Source organism: Teleopsis dalmanni, chromosome 1 (genome assembly GCF_002237135.1).
Source record: "Teleopsis dalmanni isolate 2A chromosome 1, ASM223713v2, whole genome shotgun sequence".
In the NCBI taxonomy this organism is placed as follows: Eukaryota; Metazoa; Arthropoda; class Insecta; order Diptera; family Diopsidae; genus Teleopsis; species Teleopsis dalmanni.
Window position 1 is genome coordinate 104,720,182 of NC_051846.1, and position 19,672 is coordinate 104,739,853.

General features: G+C 32.8%; 1 protein-coding gene across 1 annotated transcript; it reads left to right on the forward strand.

The window, feature by feature from the left end:
- Positions 1-15,711: 15,711 nt before the first annotated feature.
- On the forward strand, positions 15,712-17,115 carry LOC119664338. Its single transcript, XM_038073851.1, has 3 exons — positions 15,712-15,737; positions 15,814-16,025; positions 16,103-17,115. The coding sequence occupies exons 1-3, from the start codon at positions 15,712-15,714 to the stop codon at positions 17,113-17,115; spliced, it is 1,251 nt and encodes a 416-aa protein (XP_037929779.1).
- Positions 17,116-19,672: the final 2,557 nt, after the last annotated feature.

Genomic DNA, 19,672 nt, shown 5'->3' on the forward strand with positions numbered 1-19,672 from the left:
ATTAACATTTTTTTTTCTTTCATACACACTTTTCGTAAGTGGCCTTTTATTTTGCAAAAATGACAAATCGTATTTCTATATTTACATTCTTTTGCCAAATGTGTAGGACTGCCACATCTGTAACATTTTTTCTTAGCTTCGGATACGTTAAGTGACGGTTGCAAATTTTGGTTACTCTTTTTTAAACCTCTTCGTTTAATACCATGTATTTTATTTACTATTTCTGCAGAACTTTGATGTACGGTTCGATGTAATTCCATTCCACCCTTTTCTGCTCCTTCGTATGCCGTTGCTATCTTAACTGCGTCTTCCAAGTTTACTGTTTTTCTTTCCAATAACCTGCTTTTTATTCTTTGGTTATTTAAACCAAAAACAAATTGATTTCGCAATGCAGTGTCTAAATATGTTCCGAAATTCTTCACTCGTTTCTTCTGCTTTTTGTTTTCGCAAATGAAAACGGTAGTTTTCCAAAATTTCATTTGGCGTTGGATTAAAATGTTCATCTATAATCTGTACGATTTGTTTATACGTATTTTCCTCTGGTGTTTTTGGCAACAATTTATCACATAGCACATTGTATGTTGATGCACCCATAGAATGCAATAAAAATTGATGCTTCTTTGCAACATCACATCCAAACAGTTCTAATGCAATCTCCAACCGTTTCACCCACCGGTTCCAAGTCATTACTTCCGGATTAAAAGCCTCAAAATTGAACGCTGCGGCCATATTTAATGTTGAAAACGAGACACTTTCACTTTCATTAACACCGTTTCGTTTCTTCAATTTTACTCGTTTCTCTTTTTATCCTCGTCGCCAATTTATTGGAGTAGTAAATTATACATGTGAATACTTCACCTTTCATTCACATACTGTAACGACATAAATTTTTACAATAAAATTTTGTGCTACATATTAGCTAGAAGAAGAAAAAAATACAGTCTGTATGTTAAATAACTACCACCGCTACACATAATATATATATTAGCTCACGTGAAGATAACTGAAGTAGACTTAGCTGGAAAAACATAAAATTGAATTAAAATGTTATTTAACATATCATGGACATTACCTGCGATCCTCGAAGCCTATGTACCGCGGGCATCGCTACATGCAGTGTGCCGATGCTAAAAAAATACGGAAAAAATTTAATTTTGTTTTTAAATTTTTTTTAATGGATGAATGAATGAAAAAACTTGTAAACACAACAACAATGAACCATTATTATAGAAAACACGTTTAATTTTTAAACAAATATCTATTTTAAACAAATTTATAAATAAAAGGGGAAAAAACAACAAACACAAAATAATTTAACATTCTGGTTGTACAAATTTTATTTTTATACACATAAGCAAAACAAAAAAAAAAAAAACTCCGGCACCAACTAAGCACACCAACACTAGTTTTTTTTATTGTTTCTAATTTGTTTAATTATATCTTCACATTTAGGGTTGAATATTATTGAATCCACAATATATATATTTTATACCTTGGTTTAAATTATTAATATACTTTATTTTCACTAATCAAATATAAATTTAAGAAAACACACACGAAATAAACACGGCGCGTAGTAAAAGTACTAAAAATCACGGCGAAGTAGAAGAAAAGGAAAACAGTAGAACACAAAGTTCAACTTCACGGCGAAGTCAATTACAGCAATGAATACCGGTACGCTACACCAAAAAGCTCCGGTATGCTCGATATAAAAGGAGGAACATTTCACATAATAAGGGACTTGGTTTTCGACAAGTAAAAGAACAAGTACTCTGGCTCATTGAGCCTTCTGGTAAATTTTACCAAAGACTTGCAATTTTATTTTTCCAAAACAAGTACACTGGCCTATTGGTCATCTGGCCAATTGTGCCAAAAACCTGGCTCCTTGAGTCAAACGTAGTTTAAAATTTTCTTTCTCGTCTTATGTGTATTATATTTTTTTTAACCTGGCTCATTCGGCCAAATAGTTTTTTCACAGCACGGAGTAAACGTTTTTTTTTTATTATTTTACAACAGAGGAGGGGCTCAGGAAGTCACATTGGGGTTGCCAAAAAATCTTTTAACAAGTAATATATTGAGAAGTAAAAATTCTGGCATCAACATATTTTTTTTTATTATTAAAAAGCAAAAAAAATGCTTTCAATGAATGATCACTTATTATATGCTAAATAATTTATTTAGAATTTGTTTAATTAAACTTTGTTAATCATAAGTTTTTTTTTATGGAATAAATAAAGATATATATAATTTATATATATAAACAACGTTTTTTTTTCTTCTAAAACAACGTCTCAGCGAAACTATATATAAATTGTCTCGACTCTGGACGACGGCTGAGGATACCCCAGCAAAAACTAAAAATTTTTGAACGTCACTCAAAGTGTCGTTACAATACACAACTATTTATTTAATATTACATGTTTCACATTTAATATTGTATTTGACATTTGATTAGCCAACGTCAACTACGATGGCTGTAACACATTCATTCTGCTCCCAGTAGTCTGGAGATAAGCGCTTGATTTTGGACCATACTTTGCATCAAGGACTGCATCATACTTTGCATCCATTCCATAAACTTATCCATCCTTTGTATAAAAGAAGTAAACGTGGGCTGCATTGGCGCTGATTTTATGTCAGTGTTTTTATTTATCTGATCTGGAAATTCCCTCAGAGTATTAGCATACGATGTTTGAGAAAACTCATTTGGGGCCGTGTAGATATTATTATTTAAATGAGGAAATTGCTCAGGTGAGAGGTTAATATTAGTGATTTGTTTCTGTTTGGCTACGGCCATTTTATTCTTTAGAGCAAGAAAAACAGGACAGCCGCGATAGTTGGCTGTGTGATTGCCTTTGCAGTTCGAGCAAATCTTGGCTTCTTCATCTTGTTTGCTTTTTGGACAACTTTCCGTAGAGTGCAATTCTGAACAAATAACACATACACTGATGAGTTTGCAATAGGTCTTGGTGTGACCATACTCGTCACAATTTAGGCATCGTACTGGTTCTCTTCTCTTATGCGGCTGCTCGATGGTAATTTTCCTGTGAAGTAGATATTGTAGAGAATATATCGGATGAACTTCACGTTTTTTAAGCTTGCTTACATCATAATTCAACTCAACTTTAAAAAGGGGTTGTGGGATACGTTCTCTCTTTATGATATTATAAATACTTTTGACCACAAAATTTTTTTCCTCTAGAGCTGTTTGAATTTGAATTTTGAATTTTGAATACGCATACACTTGATGTATTTTGCGGAGGAATAACAATTTTTTTTTAAATTTCACAAAATAATGTGTTCGTTTGAAAGGTAAAAAAAGCTAAAAGAAAATTTATTACGTGTAGTAACACATTCTTTTTACATTGTGTTTTTCGCGTGTTGCCAGATTTGATATAATTTTCAACACTTCCCCTCAAATTTAGCAACCCGCTTTACAAAGTGTATATAAACTATTTTGTTTTAAATTTTGATAGCAATTGCTTGAATACAGTTGTAATGCTTTAGGAATTGTAATCCTTTCGTAAGCACATCTGTCAACATTTTATCTGTAAGAAGGTACTTCACTTCAGCAACAACATCTCGAACAAAATGATGGCGAATATCAACATGTTTAATGCACTCTTGAACTTATTGGCACTCTTGTTAACATTATAAATAATTGTAGCGTCTTTTTGCCTCAAAATTAGTTTGAGAAAGCGGTGAATGTGAATGGTTATCTGACCACCGTGTTAGATAACGCCTTTTATTCTGCCTCTGTACAAGGCATTGCAACTGTTCCTTTGTTTCGTGATTCCCAACTTACGGCCCCATTGACCAGTAGAAAAACATACCAAGTATAGGTTCTTCGATCAATAACTGAAGCGCTCCAATCTGTATCAGCATATGCAATCAGTGGCTTGTTTGATTTCACAACTACGTCTAATTCGTTGTTTTCCGTACCCTTTAGCACTATTTTAGCAGCTATCCACTATTGCTTACCAAAATTTGCATTATATTGAATCAGTGCGCTTACATAATGAGCAATATCTGGACACGTTGATGTATATAAATACATTAAACTGCCTATTAAATTTTGATACGATTGTGGAGACACTTCTATCGATAGTTTCTCGTTTACCTTTATTGGTGTTTTTACTGATTTAGAATTGTGTTGTAAATTGGAGAAAACTTGAAATAAATTCATATTGATGTACTAATATATTATTAATATATTAATGCTATATTGCAAACCGCCCCTGGGGCTGGAAGCAACGGTTGTATGGCGTGATATTTGCACGCCATTTGTTTTGTTGCTAGTTGTTTACACCAAATTTGGGATAACATGTTTTGAATTTGGTGTAAAGGCATGCGGTTTTTTATTGAGAGAGTAGGGAGTAGAATTTATTTGGTGTTCAAAGCGAGTAGATGCATTGATAGTGAACTGGTTGGATAATAAAAAATTATGAAAAAGTGAACGGTGAATAAAAATGTTTGAACAAGATTAAATTCTTAACAATAAAAAGATTGATTGCAATTTCGCGAATATAGCACACATGCATTAACTTAAATATTAAACAATTTATGTACTGATTAATTAATTAAATTTTGATCAAATTATATATATATATATATATAACATTATCTTATTTCCTATAAAAATTTATAAATCTTTAAATGACAATAATTGTAATGTAACAAAGAGAAAAGAACGACAAATAAAATATAAGTTTCACAACAATTGAAAAAAGGGATTTCTTGTTCATTTTCGGAAGACAACTATATAAAACATAGCAATTGTATACGTTAAAACGTTTTAAAATTTCGCTTACATAGTTTTCTTGTGACATGGTGATCTTACCATTGCGCATATCTTGATTAATTTCTATACCCAAGCAATATTTCAGCAACCCCAGATCACTCATTTTGAAAAAATTCACCAAATCTGTCTTCAATTTGATTAAGTCTTTAGTATTATTTAATGCTATCATTAAATCATCGACGTAGACTAAAACAATAACTGTACTTTTTCACTACATTTTAAATACATACACGGATCGGCATCTACTTCCTTCAAACATACATCAAGCTTTTTGTACCTTTGCCTGCCCGAATGTTTGAAACCATAAAACGCTTTCTTTAGCAAACGTACTTTATCGCTATCCTATAAGCGTGTATATCTGTATATCTGTCCAAACCTATTATAAGCATGTATACGTTTATATCTGTCCTAACTTATTATAAGCGTGTTACCTTTATATTTTTACGATATGATAAGGCCGGCTAGTGCAAAGCACATAACTCGACTACTTATACATAAAAACTCAGAGCTCCAGATAAAAAGCAATCAGCAGAAAGCATAAGTCTTTTCGGCATATCTTAGAAGTACTTTTACAATAGAAAATGCTGAAGAAAATATTTCGGCTAATATAAAACTAGACAGCGAAGTAAGCATACCTCCAGCTTCTGCTCAGGAAATAAAAGACATTATTGTCTTTAAAACCCAAAAAAGCTGCTGTATTTGACCTCTTGATAGCTGAGATTCTAAAGAACTTGCCAAAAAAAAATCCCATCAAAGTTCTAACATTTCTTATCAACACATGCCTCAAACTGAGATACGTACTATCCTTCTGGAAGGTAGCTGAAGTAATAATGGTAACCAAGCCTGGGAAACCTGCTTATGAAGTTTCATCCTATAGACCCATAGCCTAGCTACGCATTTTGTCGAAGGTTTTTGAAAAAGTATTTAAATAGCGGCTATCAGATTTTATAGAAAACAACACCTAATTCCAAATCATTAATTCGGATTTAGGACCAGCCACTCAACAATTGAACAAGTCATCCAATTAGTAGTACAATAGAAAACTGTTTGAAAAAGAAGGAAGTGTGTTCGGCAGTGTTTCTTGATATCTCACAGGCATTTGACAAGGTGTGGCATCAAGGTTTTATGAGCATATAATGAATACAATTGCCAGAACAATATTGTGATCTTATAGAGTCTTATATAACAAATATGGTATTTTCGAGTTTAACAAGAAGACTGCTACTCAAACCTAAAAGAAATTCAAGCGGGTGTCCCACAGGGAAGCGTACTTGGTCCTATAATCTTTCTTTTGATTACTAATTATATCCCAATAACAGAAAATTGTAAAATTGCAACTTTTGCTGATGATTCAGCTATAATTTCAATTGGTTCAAATGAAAAGGAATCAACTAAAACTCTCCAGCTAGCTATTAATAATGTTCATCAGTGGACAGAACAATGGCGAGCTTAACAATACAAAATCGGTACATGTTGACTTGACGAATAAAAGGATCTCCCACTTCAAATTAAATATAAGTGGACTCGAAATCTGCTATGCGAATACAGCGAAATATTTAGCCATGACCTTAGACGCTAAACTACGCTGGAAAGAGCACGTGAAAAAGAAAAAAGAATTTGACCTGAAGTATAAGCACATAAAATGGTTAATCGATAAGCATTTAGTGTTATCGACACAAAATAAACTTCTGATTTACAATGAAATTTCAAATCCTTACGGTATACAGTCATGGACTTACGGTATACAGTTATGGGGATGCATCAGTAAGAGCAATGTTATGATAATACAGCGTTTCCAAAACAAAGCACTTAGAAATATTGTAAATGCGCCGTGATACATTCGTAGTGCAAAACTACATCGTGACCTAATAATCAAACCCGTTGAGGACGTCATATAAACTTATGCTATTGCTCACGCAAAGAAAATTATACAACATAAAAATGCAGAAGTTTTACAATTAGTCAATGCATTTGACTCAGCACGGAGATTAAAACGTATAAAACCCTCTGACTTCACTAAGTAATAAAACAGCGTAAATATTTATAGTTTGTTAAACTAAAAATGCTTGTTAGTTTTAAGTATATTTACTAGTTGCATTAATTAAAAGAAAGAAACAAAAACAAAAGGATTTTTACTTTTAAGTTCTACAATTACTTACGTTTCACTCATTTTTTTGACAATAAAATAATAAGTATAAAAAATAACAGGTTTTTAACAAACAATAATGATACGAAATACAAATAATTAACGAAAATGTTTGCTAACAGTTAACTGGAAATATCAAAAATTATTCAAGAAAATGGTAAAAACTAAGAAATTATCAATTGAAATTCGATCTGAAGTTGGTACCTAATATAAGAGTGGGATTTCGGAGACGAACTTAGTAAAGTTATGCAAAATATTACATAAAACGGTGTAAAATCTAGTTAAAAATAAGAACAAATGTGAAAATTTAAAAACTTTGAAGAGAACAGGGTGCAAACCTCCCATGAATCAAAGGGAATGCAGAAGATTATTAGAAGTAGTCGTAGAAATCCTACAATAAAAATTGATCGGCAAGATTATTAGTGATGCTACACTACATCGCAGGTTGAAAGATGCTAATATCAATACCTATGTGGTGCACAAAAGAGTCAATATTATTCTAACGATCATATCAAATATTCTCTCATTTGCTTTGAATTATTTTAAGAAACCTATATAGTTTTGTTACAATGTGTTATGGACAGATGAGTCTAGATTTCAATTCTAGGGTTCATTTTGTAAGCACTCCATGCACTTACGACAACGCCAAAAGAATAAAGCAGTGTAGCCACTTAATAGAATTGAAGGTGGCACGATTTTGGGGATGTCTATCATGCTATGCATTTGGAGATTTGGTACCGAAAAATGGCACCTTAAATAAGTCCGGTTATATTGGTATTTTAAATAACTATGTCTTAACGTCAAAAAATAGATCTTTTTCAATCAATAACTGTGTTCTGCACAGTAACGATTGCTCAATAACATAACTTGCAAATTGACAAATAATCCATATAAATTTATTAAATATCTTTACATCAAGAATTAATATTATTAATTACATTTTCATATATATATTTTTAAAGATTAAAGTTTCAGCAAAAACAATTAAATATAATTATCTATGAAAACTCAATTAATTTGCTTCTCTTAGCTACTATAGTCGCTGGTTGTACTCACAAGTTTGCAGCTCACATCGCAAAATATTTCTATCATATTTCGTTTTTCTCCTTTAAGCAATTGCATTCATAAATTTCTGTCATAAGTGTGCACAAAAATAGAATGAACAAAATAATGTACGGGTGCTCTAGCTTAAAAAATGAGAAATAGAGATTGGGAATTGTATGTGAGTAATATTCTGTTCTATTCGAATATCAACTCCATTTATAAGAATCCAACAAGTTGACTTGCCGAAGCGGTTAGTTGTGCGACTAAAGTTTGCAGCTCACATCACCATACATTTCTTTCCAATTTCGTCTCTCCCATTTTAGCTGTTGCTCCAGCGAATAATAGCCGCTTTGTGAGTGGAGTAGCTGGCCGCACATTTATAGGCTGCAAGTGCGTTCGATTTTGTTTGATCACAGCATAAACATGTATGTTTCCAAGTACACACTCTTTTGTTTGAAAAAAGTTGGTTTGATGTTATAAGAAGTATGTGAAAAGTTGTATTTATTCCATATTGATGTAATATTAAACTTATATATAAATTATTAATTTTTATGTTATTATGTTTTATGTTATTTTGTTAATGAATTGTCAAATGTTATATTGTGAATATATTGTTGCCCAATATAATATAGTTATTATTAATAAACATCTTATATATTTCAATTTATCATTTTTAATTTAAGTGGTAAATGTACCCATCCAGATAGGGCACGCGTTGCTACTGGTTCTACAACATGACAATGCACCATGTCATCAAGGATGTAGACTTGATCCAATTTTAAAAGAGTTAAATTATGATGTTTTTTTATAGCCTGCGCAGAGCCCTGGTTTTAATGTCATTGAAAATGTACGAAGCTTCATAAAATATCAAAGGTCTATGATAAAAATTCAAAATGTAGTGATACCATAATTGAAATAGCGAACATTCGGTCCAAATTCATTCGCAACTTAATTGGATCAATTCCAGCTAGGTTGCGGATAGTTATTGATGCCAAAGGTAGTGTAACCAAACATTAATTATATTAATTAAATAAGCATAAAAAATTTTAAAAAAATTCATCAATTAAGAAGAAGAAATTGAAAATAACGCTTTGTGTAAATACTTTTGACAACTAATAAGCATCAATGCATTTGCTTATATTTTTGTCAAATGAACAGTTATCTTTCCAATTATTTTTTTATTTGGTTCTGCATAGATAAAACTAAGTGACAACAAACAAGTTTTTGCAACTTACGTCCAACAACAACAATAAGAACATGTTTTTATGCAATATGTACAAAAACTTTCGTTGTGTAAATACTTTTGACTATGGCTGGATAATAAATTTTTAATTTCTTGTAATAATTGTAATATATTTTAAATGAAAGTGTTGTGTTCTCGATGCAAAACCAAAAATTTGAGTGCCTCTCAAGGGCAGAACAAGAATTCATTAACTGTAAACATCAAAAGTTTACAACAGTAAACTTCTGCGAACTTTTTTGTCCGCAAGTGTAGCGAATTTAAAAATGTGATTAACAGAGGAGAGCAGTTGGTTTGTAAATTTTGTTTTGCTCCAACAGTACTATTTATAATAGGATAGCTCAAGAACAAGCATAACATACTTCTGTAAAAAATCTATGTATGCAAAATTTGTTTTTCGTTATTCTCTTCTTAGAATAACGGTACTATTTTTCTTTTGTATACAGTTGATTCTGTAGTTGAGTTTTACTTCTCTAAACATGTACGGAGTTGTTTTTTGCATACAATTTGTGATACCGTTATCATAACTAAGAACAATAGATAGCAAATTTATTAGAAAATAATTATATGTGGAGAATTATTTGGTTCTCGAAGTGTCAACAATAAATGGAAATAAAGTTGTAAAATGCATTATAAAATTTTTTTTTTTAAATACTGAAGAGTAACGAACAATTGGTAAGTATAATTATTATTATTTATTAATAAATATTTAATTTTTTAATCAAAAGAAAGGTTACCGTTACGAGTCTTGCTGGGACGAAATATCTGCTACTGATAATAAACACGGCAATTCTATAATAAACTTTTTAAAAAATTGCGAAAACTATGGTGTTAATAAGCGAGACGGCCACATATCAACTATTAACGACCGAACAAAACGGCATATTCAGTTCCTTGCTACCAATGAGAGGATGAGTTGCAGACATATAAGAAATGAATTAGATTTGTCAATCACTAGGCAACGCGTGCAGCAAATCATGAAAAAAGAATTAAAGCTAAAATATGTTTCGACGAGGAGTTCCAAACAGTTGTTTTCAGTGATGAAAAAAAGGTTAACCTAGATGGTCCAGATGGTCACTATAAATATTGGAGAGATATTCGTCATCAACGACAGGATTACAACAAACTCAACCATGGTGATGGTTCACTGATGGTGTGGGCTGCCTTTTATACACGCTTTATATCATCAAAAATGAATTCGGAAATATACATAAATCTGTTGGATACCGAACTGATAAATTTTGCTGAAAATATTCAGGGAGATAATTGGACTTTCCAATAGGATGATGCTCGAATACATGTTTTTTGTGTTCTTGTGTTACACATAATTATTTTACTGGGGTACTTTTGAAACTTGAAGTATCGGCGGTAGGCGAAATCATTAATTGATCCCAAAATATCAGAATCAAATAATAAGAGTATGGAAAAAAGATTCAAAAATAATTTTGTTCATTTACAGATCTATGAAGAGTAAATAGATTCTTAATCGATATGAGATCTGTTCACCAATACAAAGAATTGATTTAATAAGTATATTTTCTTTAAAAGTATAACAAAATAAGTTTAGGACATTTTGCTATTTTTTACTGATCTTACGTTTTGTGCCTACTATGTATTCTGTTAATTGCGTTATGTTAGTTAAGTTGTTGTAAAATTCTAACAGTTCCAGCTGTCTTTAATAACTTCAAATGTGTTAAGTGGCTAATATTCCTCTTTGCCAGTTGCTGATGAATAAATGGGTTTTGTGTTTACGATTATATTAATATCTCCATATTATCCACATTTTCAGTAATGTATAATTTCATATGCTCACAAAGCACAAATTGCTTCGGCTTGAATTTTCCAACTTATTGCGTTTCAATAAAGACTTCAATGTAGTGGTTGCACAATCAGCTAAAATATGAGAGTAACGTAAAAAACGCCAGCTACTCTTGCTACAAAGCAGCCCTTATTTTACCCTTATATAGAATGAACTAGTATGCATCATCATTAATACTTGTTATTTAATATACATATATTTGTTAGGAATAATTGAGTATCTTTTACACATTTTTTTTTCAGAATCTGAACAAGACTTGTGTTCGGATATTGAATTTCAAAAATTAAAAACATTGCACTATTATCTTGATATCGCTGCCATTTAGCAGCTAGTTAAATATCAAATCCAATATCTTTCTTAAAATTGTGAAGTTTTTTCGTATTCTGTAATTTTTTGATTTCAATTAAATTATTTAAAATTTATAGCACTCGTATTTTGCAAACAATGATGTTGATAGGGATAGGATATCAATTGTGTTCAAAGGATGTAGAATGTGTAAATGTTAAATTAAAAGTGCTGCCTAAACAAAGTATGTCAATGATGTACTTGTGCATTGAATATCGCATTTTAAGTTATTTACACACAAACTTTGCTAAATTGGCAATTTTATATAATGCAAAATATGAAATTTTACTCCAAATGTGAGTTGTTTTGTAGCTGTGGATAATGACAAAGTATTTCAAGAACGCGCAATACAAAAATATTAGAAACAAAAGCAAACACAAAAAAACTTAATAGAGGCGAAGGCATGATAAGAAACATTTATTGAGAAATATCAACTCACGCCGACATCAATGAGTAAGATCAACAAAGTTTATTACTTTATTTAACTTATTTTTTTACAGAAAGTACTATAATTTATATGTCAAAAACATTTATACAAAATGTTTTAGACACTAGGGTGCACTAGAGTGGGTTAAAAAAAACAAAAATACAATTTTTAATTAGCCCCCTAGGAATATGCCACTGACCAAAAAAATGATATTCCCGAAGTTTTGGATTAATAGGATTAAAAATGGTGTTCCGTCGTTTGAGCAAAATTGGGTTTTTAATACAAAAAATGAAAATTTTTAAATTCAAGTTCATTTTATTCCTTTGTTATGACAAAAGTTGAAAGGCATGATATTTTTTACAAACTCGATCTATAGGACATTTTTTTGTATAACACATTTAACGGTTTTAACCTTTAACCGATACATAGTGAGATTTCTTAGCCGAATGATTGATAAAATTATTTAAATTATGGATTACAATAGACCTTTTCTTTTGTAAGGACATCACAAAAGAACAACTGCTTATTTTAAAAGTAACATATGAAACAACAATACAGCTAGTTTATTTAGTCCAACCTTTTTAAAATCGCTTAACTAATAAGAAACTCAAATCGCATGGTTGCCAAGACTAAAAATGGGTCTATTATGAACGTCTTTTGGAAGTACCTACGAAATTTCCAGTTAACTGTCAACGAATGATATTTTTTCTATTTATTATTTTACTGCTAAAAGGCATAAAAATTCATATTTTTTTCACAATTATGTACAAAAAAATATTCTTACCAATAATTGCAAAGAATTGATATTTCCAATCATTTTCAATTTCTCCTCAATTGAAACAAAGAAAGGCATGGCCTTGAGTTCTTCTGCAAAGTATCATAAATTTTCATCAAGTCATTTACATGAAGACTGCGTCCGAAATTTCTTTGTTAATTATTTACTTTATTTAAATCACCAGAGTTAAATATAAATTGATCTCTTAAACTAAGCATTTTTAGTAAATATATGACTATCGGCATCCATCGAGAATCTAAAGTGGGATCTGGGTGACAAAATTTTAAATTGCAGAAATTTTTGCCAAAAAATGTGAATACTAGATACAAGAACTCCTTATAATCATCACAAGAGTAATATTTATTCGATTCACGACAAAAATGTATGACATGTTTGGAATTTTTAGCATTATTATTACTTTTGACGTATAAGTCTTGTAGACTGCTTTTGAAATACTTTGTTTTGAATTTGCCTAAATACCATGCATTCTAAGTCATCAAACATTTTGACGTGTGGAGCCTTTGATTAACCTTATTTCGCTTTGAATAATCCTAATGAAATAATTTAACAAATTTGATGTCGACAAGCAAAACACAAAACCTCCCGCCCAAGTTTCTTCTCAGTGAAGTGACATGATCCCTTGTTTATACCAAGATTGGTTGCTTTATACTACGTTCCCACTACGTACTTAGTAAGTCTTATAGTAACATGGAGCTTTTCGCGTTTACATTATCATGAGTTACTTAAGGAAAGGAATGGGAAAGAGCTTTTATGTGTTAAAAAGTTCTAGTTTTAGAACTTTTCTGTGTTTACATTTTAATTGTAAACAGATGATATTAAATTTTGTGTTGTTAGAAGAAAGTAATTCAGCATGAAAAACGCATAGAAATTAAATAATTTAATATATAATGTTTGTGATATTGTGCACAATATGAAACTGGCAGTTTCTGCATACACAAAAGAACAAAAAATTACAAATTATTCCAAATCAAAACATCTTCAATGATAACTAGAAACCAAAGAAAGTGCTGGACTTCTGGTAAATACGGGCAGTAAATATTATTAAATAAATAATAAAATTTTAATGAGTTGCTATTTTAGATAAAAATGAAATCCGTATGTCGGTTCTGAGAAGACAATAGAGGGCTTGAAAATAAGTTTGAACACTAAACAATCACAATCCAAATAGAAAAGAAATAAGGCGATGTTTGAAACAAATTTTCAGTAAGTTTTATTTTAACTAATAGAAAAATACATACTTATATATTTTTCATATAATTAGATTTTATGTAATTATAAAATTTATAAAAAATTTATATTATTTCATTTATAATTTTAATAATTTATAATATATTAAAAATAAAAATAAAAAAATATAGTCGGTTTTTATTGATTTTTCTTTTCTTTGTAGCTGTGTTATTTTTTGAGTTCAAAGATGTTGACGATAAGTTGACGACGCTTGTAAAGACACGAATTTTCCGTGTCGTTACAATAAATTTGTATTTACAAGGACGGGACTTATCAAATAAAAGATGGTGATTTCAGTTTTCAGAACTATTTATTTACAAAAAAAATCAATAATCTATATACAAAAGGAAGAAATTAAATGTAATCAGCATGAACAAAAACTATTCCTTTGGCTTGGACGGCACATCAGTGGTGGTTGATTCGTTAAAACACCCAATGGTCTTACTTTTAATGACTACCTCTGTGAAATGGTCTTTAGTCTGAACTTGTAGTTGGCTTGGATCACCTTGTTTCTGTGTTCACCTGTTTGGGAAAGAAAATAAAAGAATATACGCTTAATTTATTGAATATATGATACATATAATGGTGTCCAAGCGCGTTGACTCAAAACGCGCTTGGACAAAATATATATATTTTGCAACAGTCAACAATCAACAGTCAGCAGTTAAGTTTCAGCATTCGAAGAACATTTCATAGCACATTTGGCAAAAACTCCAGAATAACGATGGCAACAATCAAAGCAACAGACAATTTTGGTGAAGCTGCTAGTAACCAAAAGGCATCACAGCCGCAACTAGTGGCTACGACAAATGGTTTAGTAAGAAAAATATCTGCTCGAATGGCAGATCTAAAAAGATTAGTAGAGAGCTTGTCAGAGAGCGAAGGCATACAGCCAATTCAATATTACGAAATAAAATCAAACACGATCATGCTGGGATGTTTGCATGATAAACTCTGGGAAAACTTGGAAAATCCACTAACGTCAGGATTTGACCAAGATGAATATTACCAAATTGAAGATTTGGTACAACAATGTTTGATAGAGCTCTCCATAAAATTGGATCAACTACAAAACAAACAAGCAGCAGTAGCAGAAACAAATATGCGTTCCTCACTGCCATTGCCAAAGGTAACAATCCCAAGATTTAATGGAAATTACTTAAAATTGAGGCAATTTTTTGACTTGTTTATACAAATGGTAGACAAACAGCCACTACCAACTGCTCAAAAAATGTGGTATTTGAAATCACATGTGACAGGTGAAGCTGAAAAATTAATCATTCATTTCAGCATAACGGAGGAGAATTATCCTGCAGCGTGGACATTATTACAAGACCGCTATAACAATAAAAGGGTATTGGCGTCCACCTTAATCGATGAACTTCTAAATCAGCCATCAGGCACATCAACTGTGGCAGCAGTTAAAAATTTACATGACACAACGAAAGAGTGTCTATTAGCACTGAACAATCTTGGTGTTCAAATGACTTTTTAGGACCCAATTTAGTTACAGATATTAATTAAAAACTCGATCGGACGATGCTCATTAGATATGAGCAATCTCTGACAAAACCAAAAGAGATACAAAACATTCAGGAGGTTTTAGCCTTTTTAGAGCTACAATTTCAACTGATGGAAGTTGTAGAACAAAAAGATAAGGTGGCCATAAAAACTAAAGTAGATCGAAATAAATCAGTTTCGTCGGCTGTGACAGTTTCTAAAGGAAACAACAATTGCAAACTGTGCAATGTAGACAGGCACCCACTGTACTATTGCCGTAATTTCCTGCAATTTTCACCATTTGGATTGGGTGAAAAACCAACAGCTCTGTTTCAACTGTTTCAAAAATGATCACGTGGTGAACAAATGTTTATCAAGAAGTTGTACCAAATGTAATAAAAAGCATAACACGTTGCTACATTTGGACGGTAACAATCAAACAAAACAAAACATTTAACCTACTTCAAGTGGGTACAATACTGCAGTTACCACAGCGACAGCGAACACATCCACAGGTCATCGTGAATATGTTTTTTTGCCAACTGCAAGAGTTAAAATAACTGCAACTAATGGAAATACAACATCATTACTAAACTCTGGTTCACAAGTGAACAAAGTCTCTGAGCGTCTTGCCAGAAGGCTCAATACATCAAAAACAAAATCGTTATTGTGCATAGAAGGTATAGGAAAGGTGCATATAATTCAACGCAGCGAGTTAACATCAAATTGCAATCTCTTAACTCGAGGTTCACTACAGAAGTCGAAGCGTTTGTGCTTCCAAACATAGTTCCACCTCAACCAAGTTCCAGCTATGATATTTCCAAATGGAAGGTTCGGGACAGCATTCCGTTAGCAGATCCAACATTTTTCCAACAAAGGAAAATTGATATTTTACTCGGTGCGGAGTTCTATTTCAGTCTGATAAAAAAGGGTAAAATCACGCTTGCTCCTGGGCTTCCAGTCTTGCAAAATTCTACATTTGGCTGGATTGACAGTGGCAAGGTTGCATCAAATACAGACACATCAAACGTTTTATGTGCAGTTTTTGGCGGTGGGGTGGAGGCTGTTGATAATAATTCATCGTTAGAAGATGCAATTGAACGATTATGGCGAGTGGATGAGGTGAATACAACAGAAAGGACATTATCCAAAGAAGAAAAATTATGCGAATCTCATTTTGTTCAGAACGTCCATACAAATAAAGAAGGACGTTTTGTGGTAAGGTTGCCGTTTCTGGAAAACTCATTGACGTTAGGGGAATCTCAAGAAACAACTTGGAGAAGGTTCATCATTCTTGAACGACGACTAGCAAAAAATGATGTTTTGCGGAAACAATATGTGCAGTTTATGGAAGAGTATGAGCGATTGGGTCACATGACTGAAGTAAACCTGGATTCCATGTTGACTCCAAGATATTTCATTCCTCATCATTGTGTACTAAAACCAGATAGTACAACTACTGAACTTCGAGTGGTGTTTGACGCATCAGATAAAACTACATCTGGACACTCGTTGAATGATTTAATGTTTAACGGACCGACAGTTCAAAGTGAACTTTTTTCAATTCTGCTCCGTTTTAGGCGACCACGGTTTGTTTTCACCACAGATATCGAGAAAATGTATCGTCAAGTTTTGATAAATCCTGAAGATCGGCGTTATCAACTTATCATTTGGAGAAGCAGTCCAAATTCTACGATTCGTTATTATCAGCTAAACACAATTACATATGGAACTCGAGCAGCTCCTTACCTAGCAACAAGATGTCTGTAAAAGATAGCATTAGATAATAAGGTGAATTATCCAAGTCCTATGTGACAATTTCTACGTTGACGATGGGTGGATCAGATAGTTTAATTACGGCTATTGAAGCTCAAAGACAACTAATCCATATTTTGAAGAAGCATCATTTTTGTCTTCGCAAATGGAGCGCAAACTATCCTCAACTTTTGAAAAACATTTCTTAAGATGATCAAGAGGTAAATTTAGATTTCGATAATAACGAGTCAATCAAAACGCTGGGATTATTTTGGTTGCCCAAGGCGGATTTATTTGGAATTAAGGTCAAAATGGTTACTGAAGGTATAATCACGAAGAGAGTCGTTAGTTCTGATTTAGCTAGACTGTTCGACCCACTTGGGTTATTAGCTGCAGTAATAGTGAAGGCAAAGATTTTCATACAACACTTATGGCAGTTGAAATTATCTTGGGATGAACCACTTCCTACAGATCTTCGTACAACATGGTCAACATTTAGAGAAAACTTAAGTACTCTAGAAAACCTTCAAGTGGCAAGACATATCTTCAGAGGCGAGGTTCCATCATCAACACAACTACACATTTTTGCTGATGCATCTGAAAAGGCATTTGGTGCTGCAGCATATGTCAGAGCAATTTTAAAGGATGGTAGAATAATAATGCGACTATTATGTGCAAAATCAAGAGTACCACCACTCTGAAAACAAACGCTACCGCGACTAGAGTTATGTGCGGCAGTCCTAGCAGCGGAACTCTCAGCAAGAGTCGAAAGCGATCTTCAGGAGAAGGACCAGCCAGTATTTTTGTGGACTGATTCAGAAATTGTGTTGTCTTGGATTAACTCACAGTCCTCATCATTTCGAACATTTGTAGCTAACAGGGTGGCAAGAATTCAAACTTTAACTCTGTGTCGGCAGTGGCGACATGTTAGGTCAAAGGACAACCCAGCTGATGTGTTATCAAGAGGACTTTCAGCAAGGGCATTGTCAACATGTGCACTTTGGTTTCAAGGACCGTTCTTTTTGCATGGAAGGCAGAAAGTATGGCCACCAAGGTTTTCATCATCATTACAAGTTCCAGTTGATCTGGAGAAGAAAAAGGTTGTAGCTGTAGCAACTCAATGCGATGACGCAGATTTCATATACAGGATTCAGCACAAGAATTCTTTCAAGACGTTACAAAGGATAGTAGCATATGTTCTTAGATTCACTAACAACACAAGAAAATCAAAGTAGTCATGTGCCATACATATAGCACCTAGTGCTACCGAATTGGAAGCAGCATTAATAACTATAATATGTCACATTCAGGGTAATGATTTTCATGAAGAAATCAAACAACTGAAGAAACAAGGCCATGTTGATAAATCTAGTTCAATCAGTAGTTTATCTCCATTCGTGGATAATGCAAATGTTCTTAGAGTAGGAGGATGCTTAGAAGCCTCATCATTACCATACGATTCTAAACACACAATGCTGATCCCATACAATGATCCATTGGCAAAATTATTATTCGTGATGTTCCATGATGAAAACAAGCACTGTGGCCCGCAGGCACTATTGAGTATACTAAGACAACGTTTTTGGCCGATTAAAGGTAAATCAACAGCCCGAGCGATGCATTCGATGCAACAAAGCACGTCCGCAACTATGCCAACAAATTATGGGGAATCTACCAGAATCAAGAATAGCTCCTGCAAGACCCTTTATTAATGCAGGGGTAGACTATTGCGGACCATTTTGGATCCACTACAAGGTGAGGGGCAAAAAGCCAACAAAGGCATATATTGCTGTCTTTTGTTGTTTTGCCACAAAGGCGGTACATCTCGAGTTAGTGACCGACTTATCAACAAATGCTTTCATTGGAGCATTAAAACGATTCATAGGTCGACGAGGGCGTTGTTTGAATGTTTACAGTGATAATGCAACAAACTTCGTATGCGCCAAAAACCAGTTAGCAGAACTAGAGAAAAGTATTTATTCTAATGAAGGGCAAGAAGCAATAATCTCTGCTTGCAGTAATACAGGAATAAACTTTCATTTTATTCCACCAAGGGCTCCACACTTTGGCGGTTTATGGGAAGCATCCGTAAAGTTCGCAAAATATTTGTTACTACGCAGCGTTTCAACAGCATCATTGACGTATGAAGAACTCGAAACAATGGTGGTGGAAATTGAAGCGATATTAAATTCACGACCATTGACTCCAATGTCCAATGATCCAACTGATTTGACAGCATTAACTCCAGGACACTTATCAATTGGAGAAGCTCCTACAACTCATGTAGACAGCCGATCAAAACCAGAAAAACACACGTTATTGTCGCGTTGGAACCTAGTTTCCCAGTTAAAACACTGCCTGTATAGCTCTACTGCCTGTTAATACAGATGATCAACTAACAATGGCTGAAGCTGATCACGAAATACCTCCTGAAACGTAATTATTGAAGATAAAAAAGAGTCGTATGAAGAGCCCAAGACAAAACGTAGAAAACTGCCGACCAATTTATACTGTTCTGTATTACTCACACTATTACTAATATTACCAATAGTAATAGGGTCTCCAATTGATA

Coding starts and splice junctions, on each gene's coding strand:
- LOC119664338 (XM_038073851.1), top strand. CDS start 15,712: ATGTTTATCAAGAAGTTGTACCAAAT. Junction 15,738..15,813: donor ATCAAGAAGTTGTACCAAAT/GTAATAAAAAGC, acceptor ACCTACTTCAAG/TGGGTACAATACTGCAGTTA. Junction 16,026..16,102: donor ATCGTTATTGTGCATAGAAG/GTATAGGAAAGG, acceptor GGTTCACTACAG/AAGTCGAAGCGTTTGTGCTT.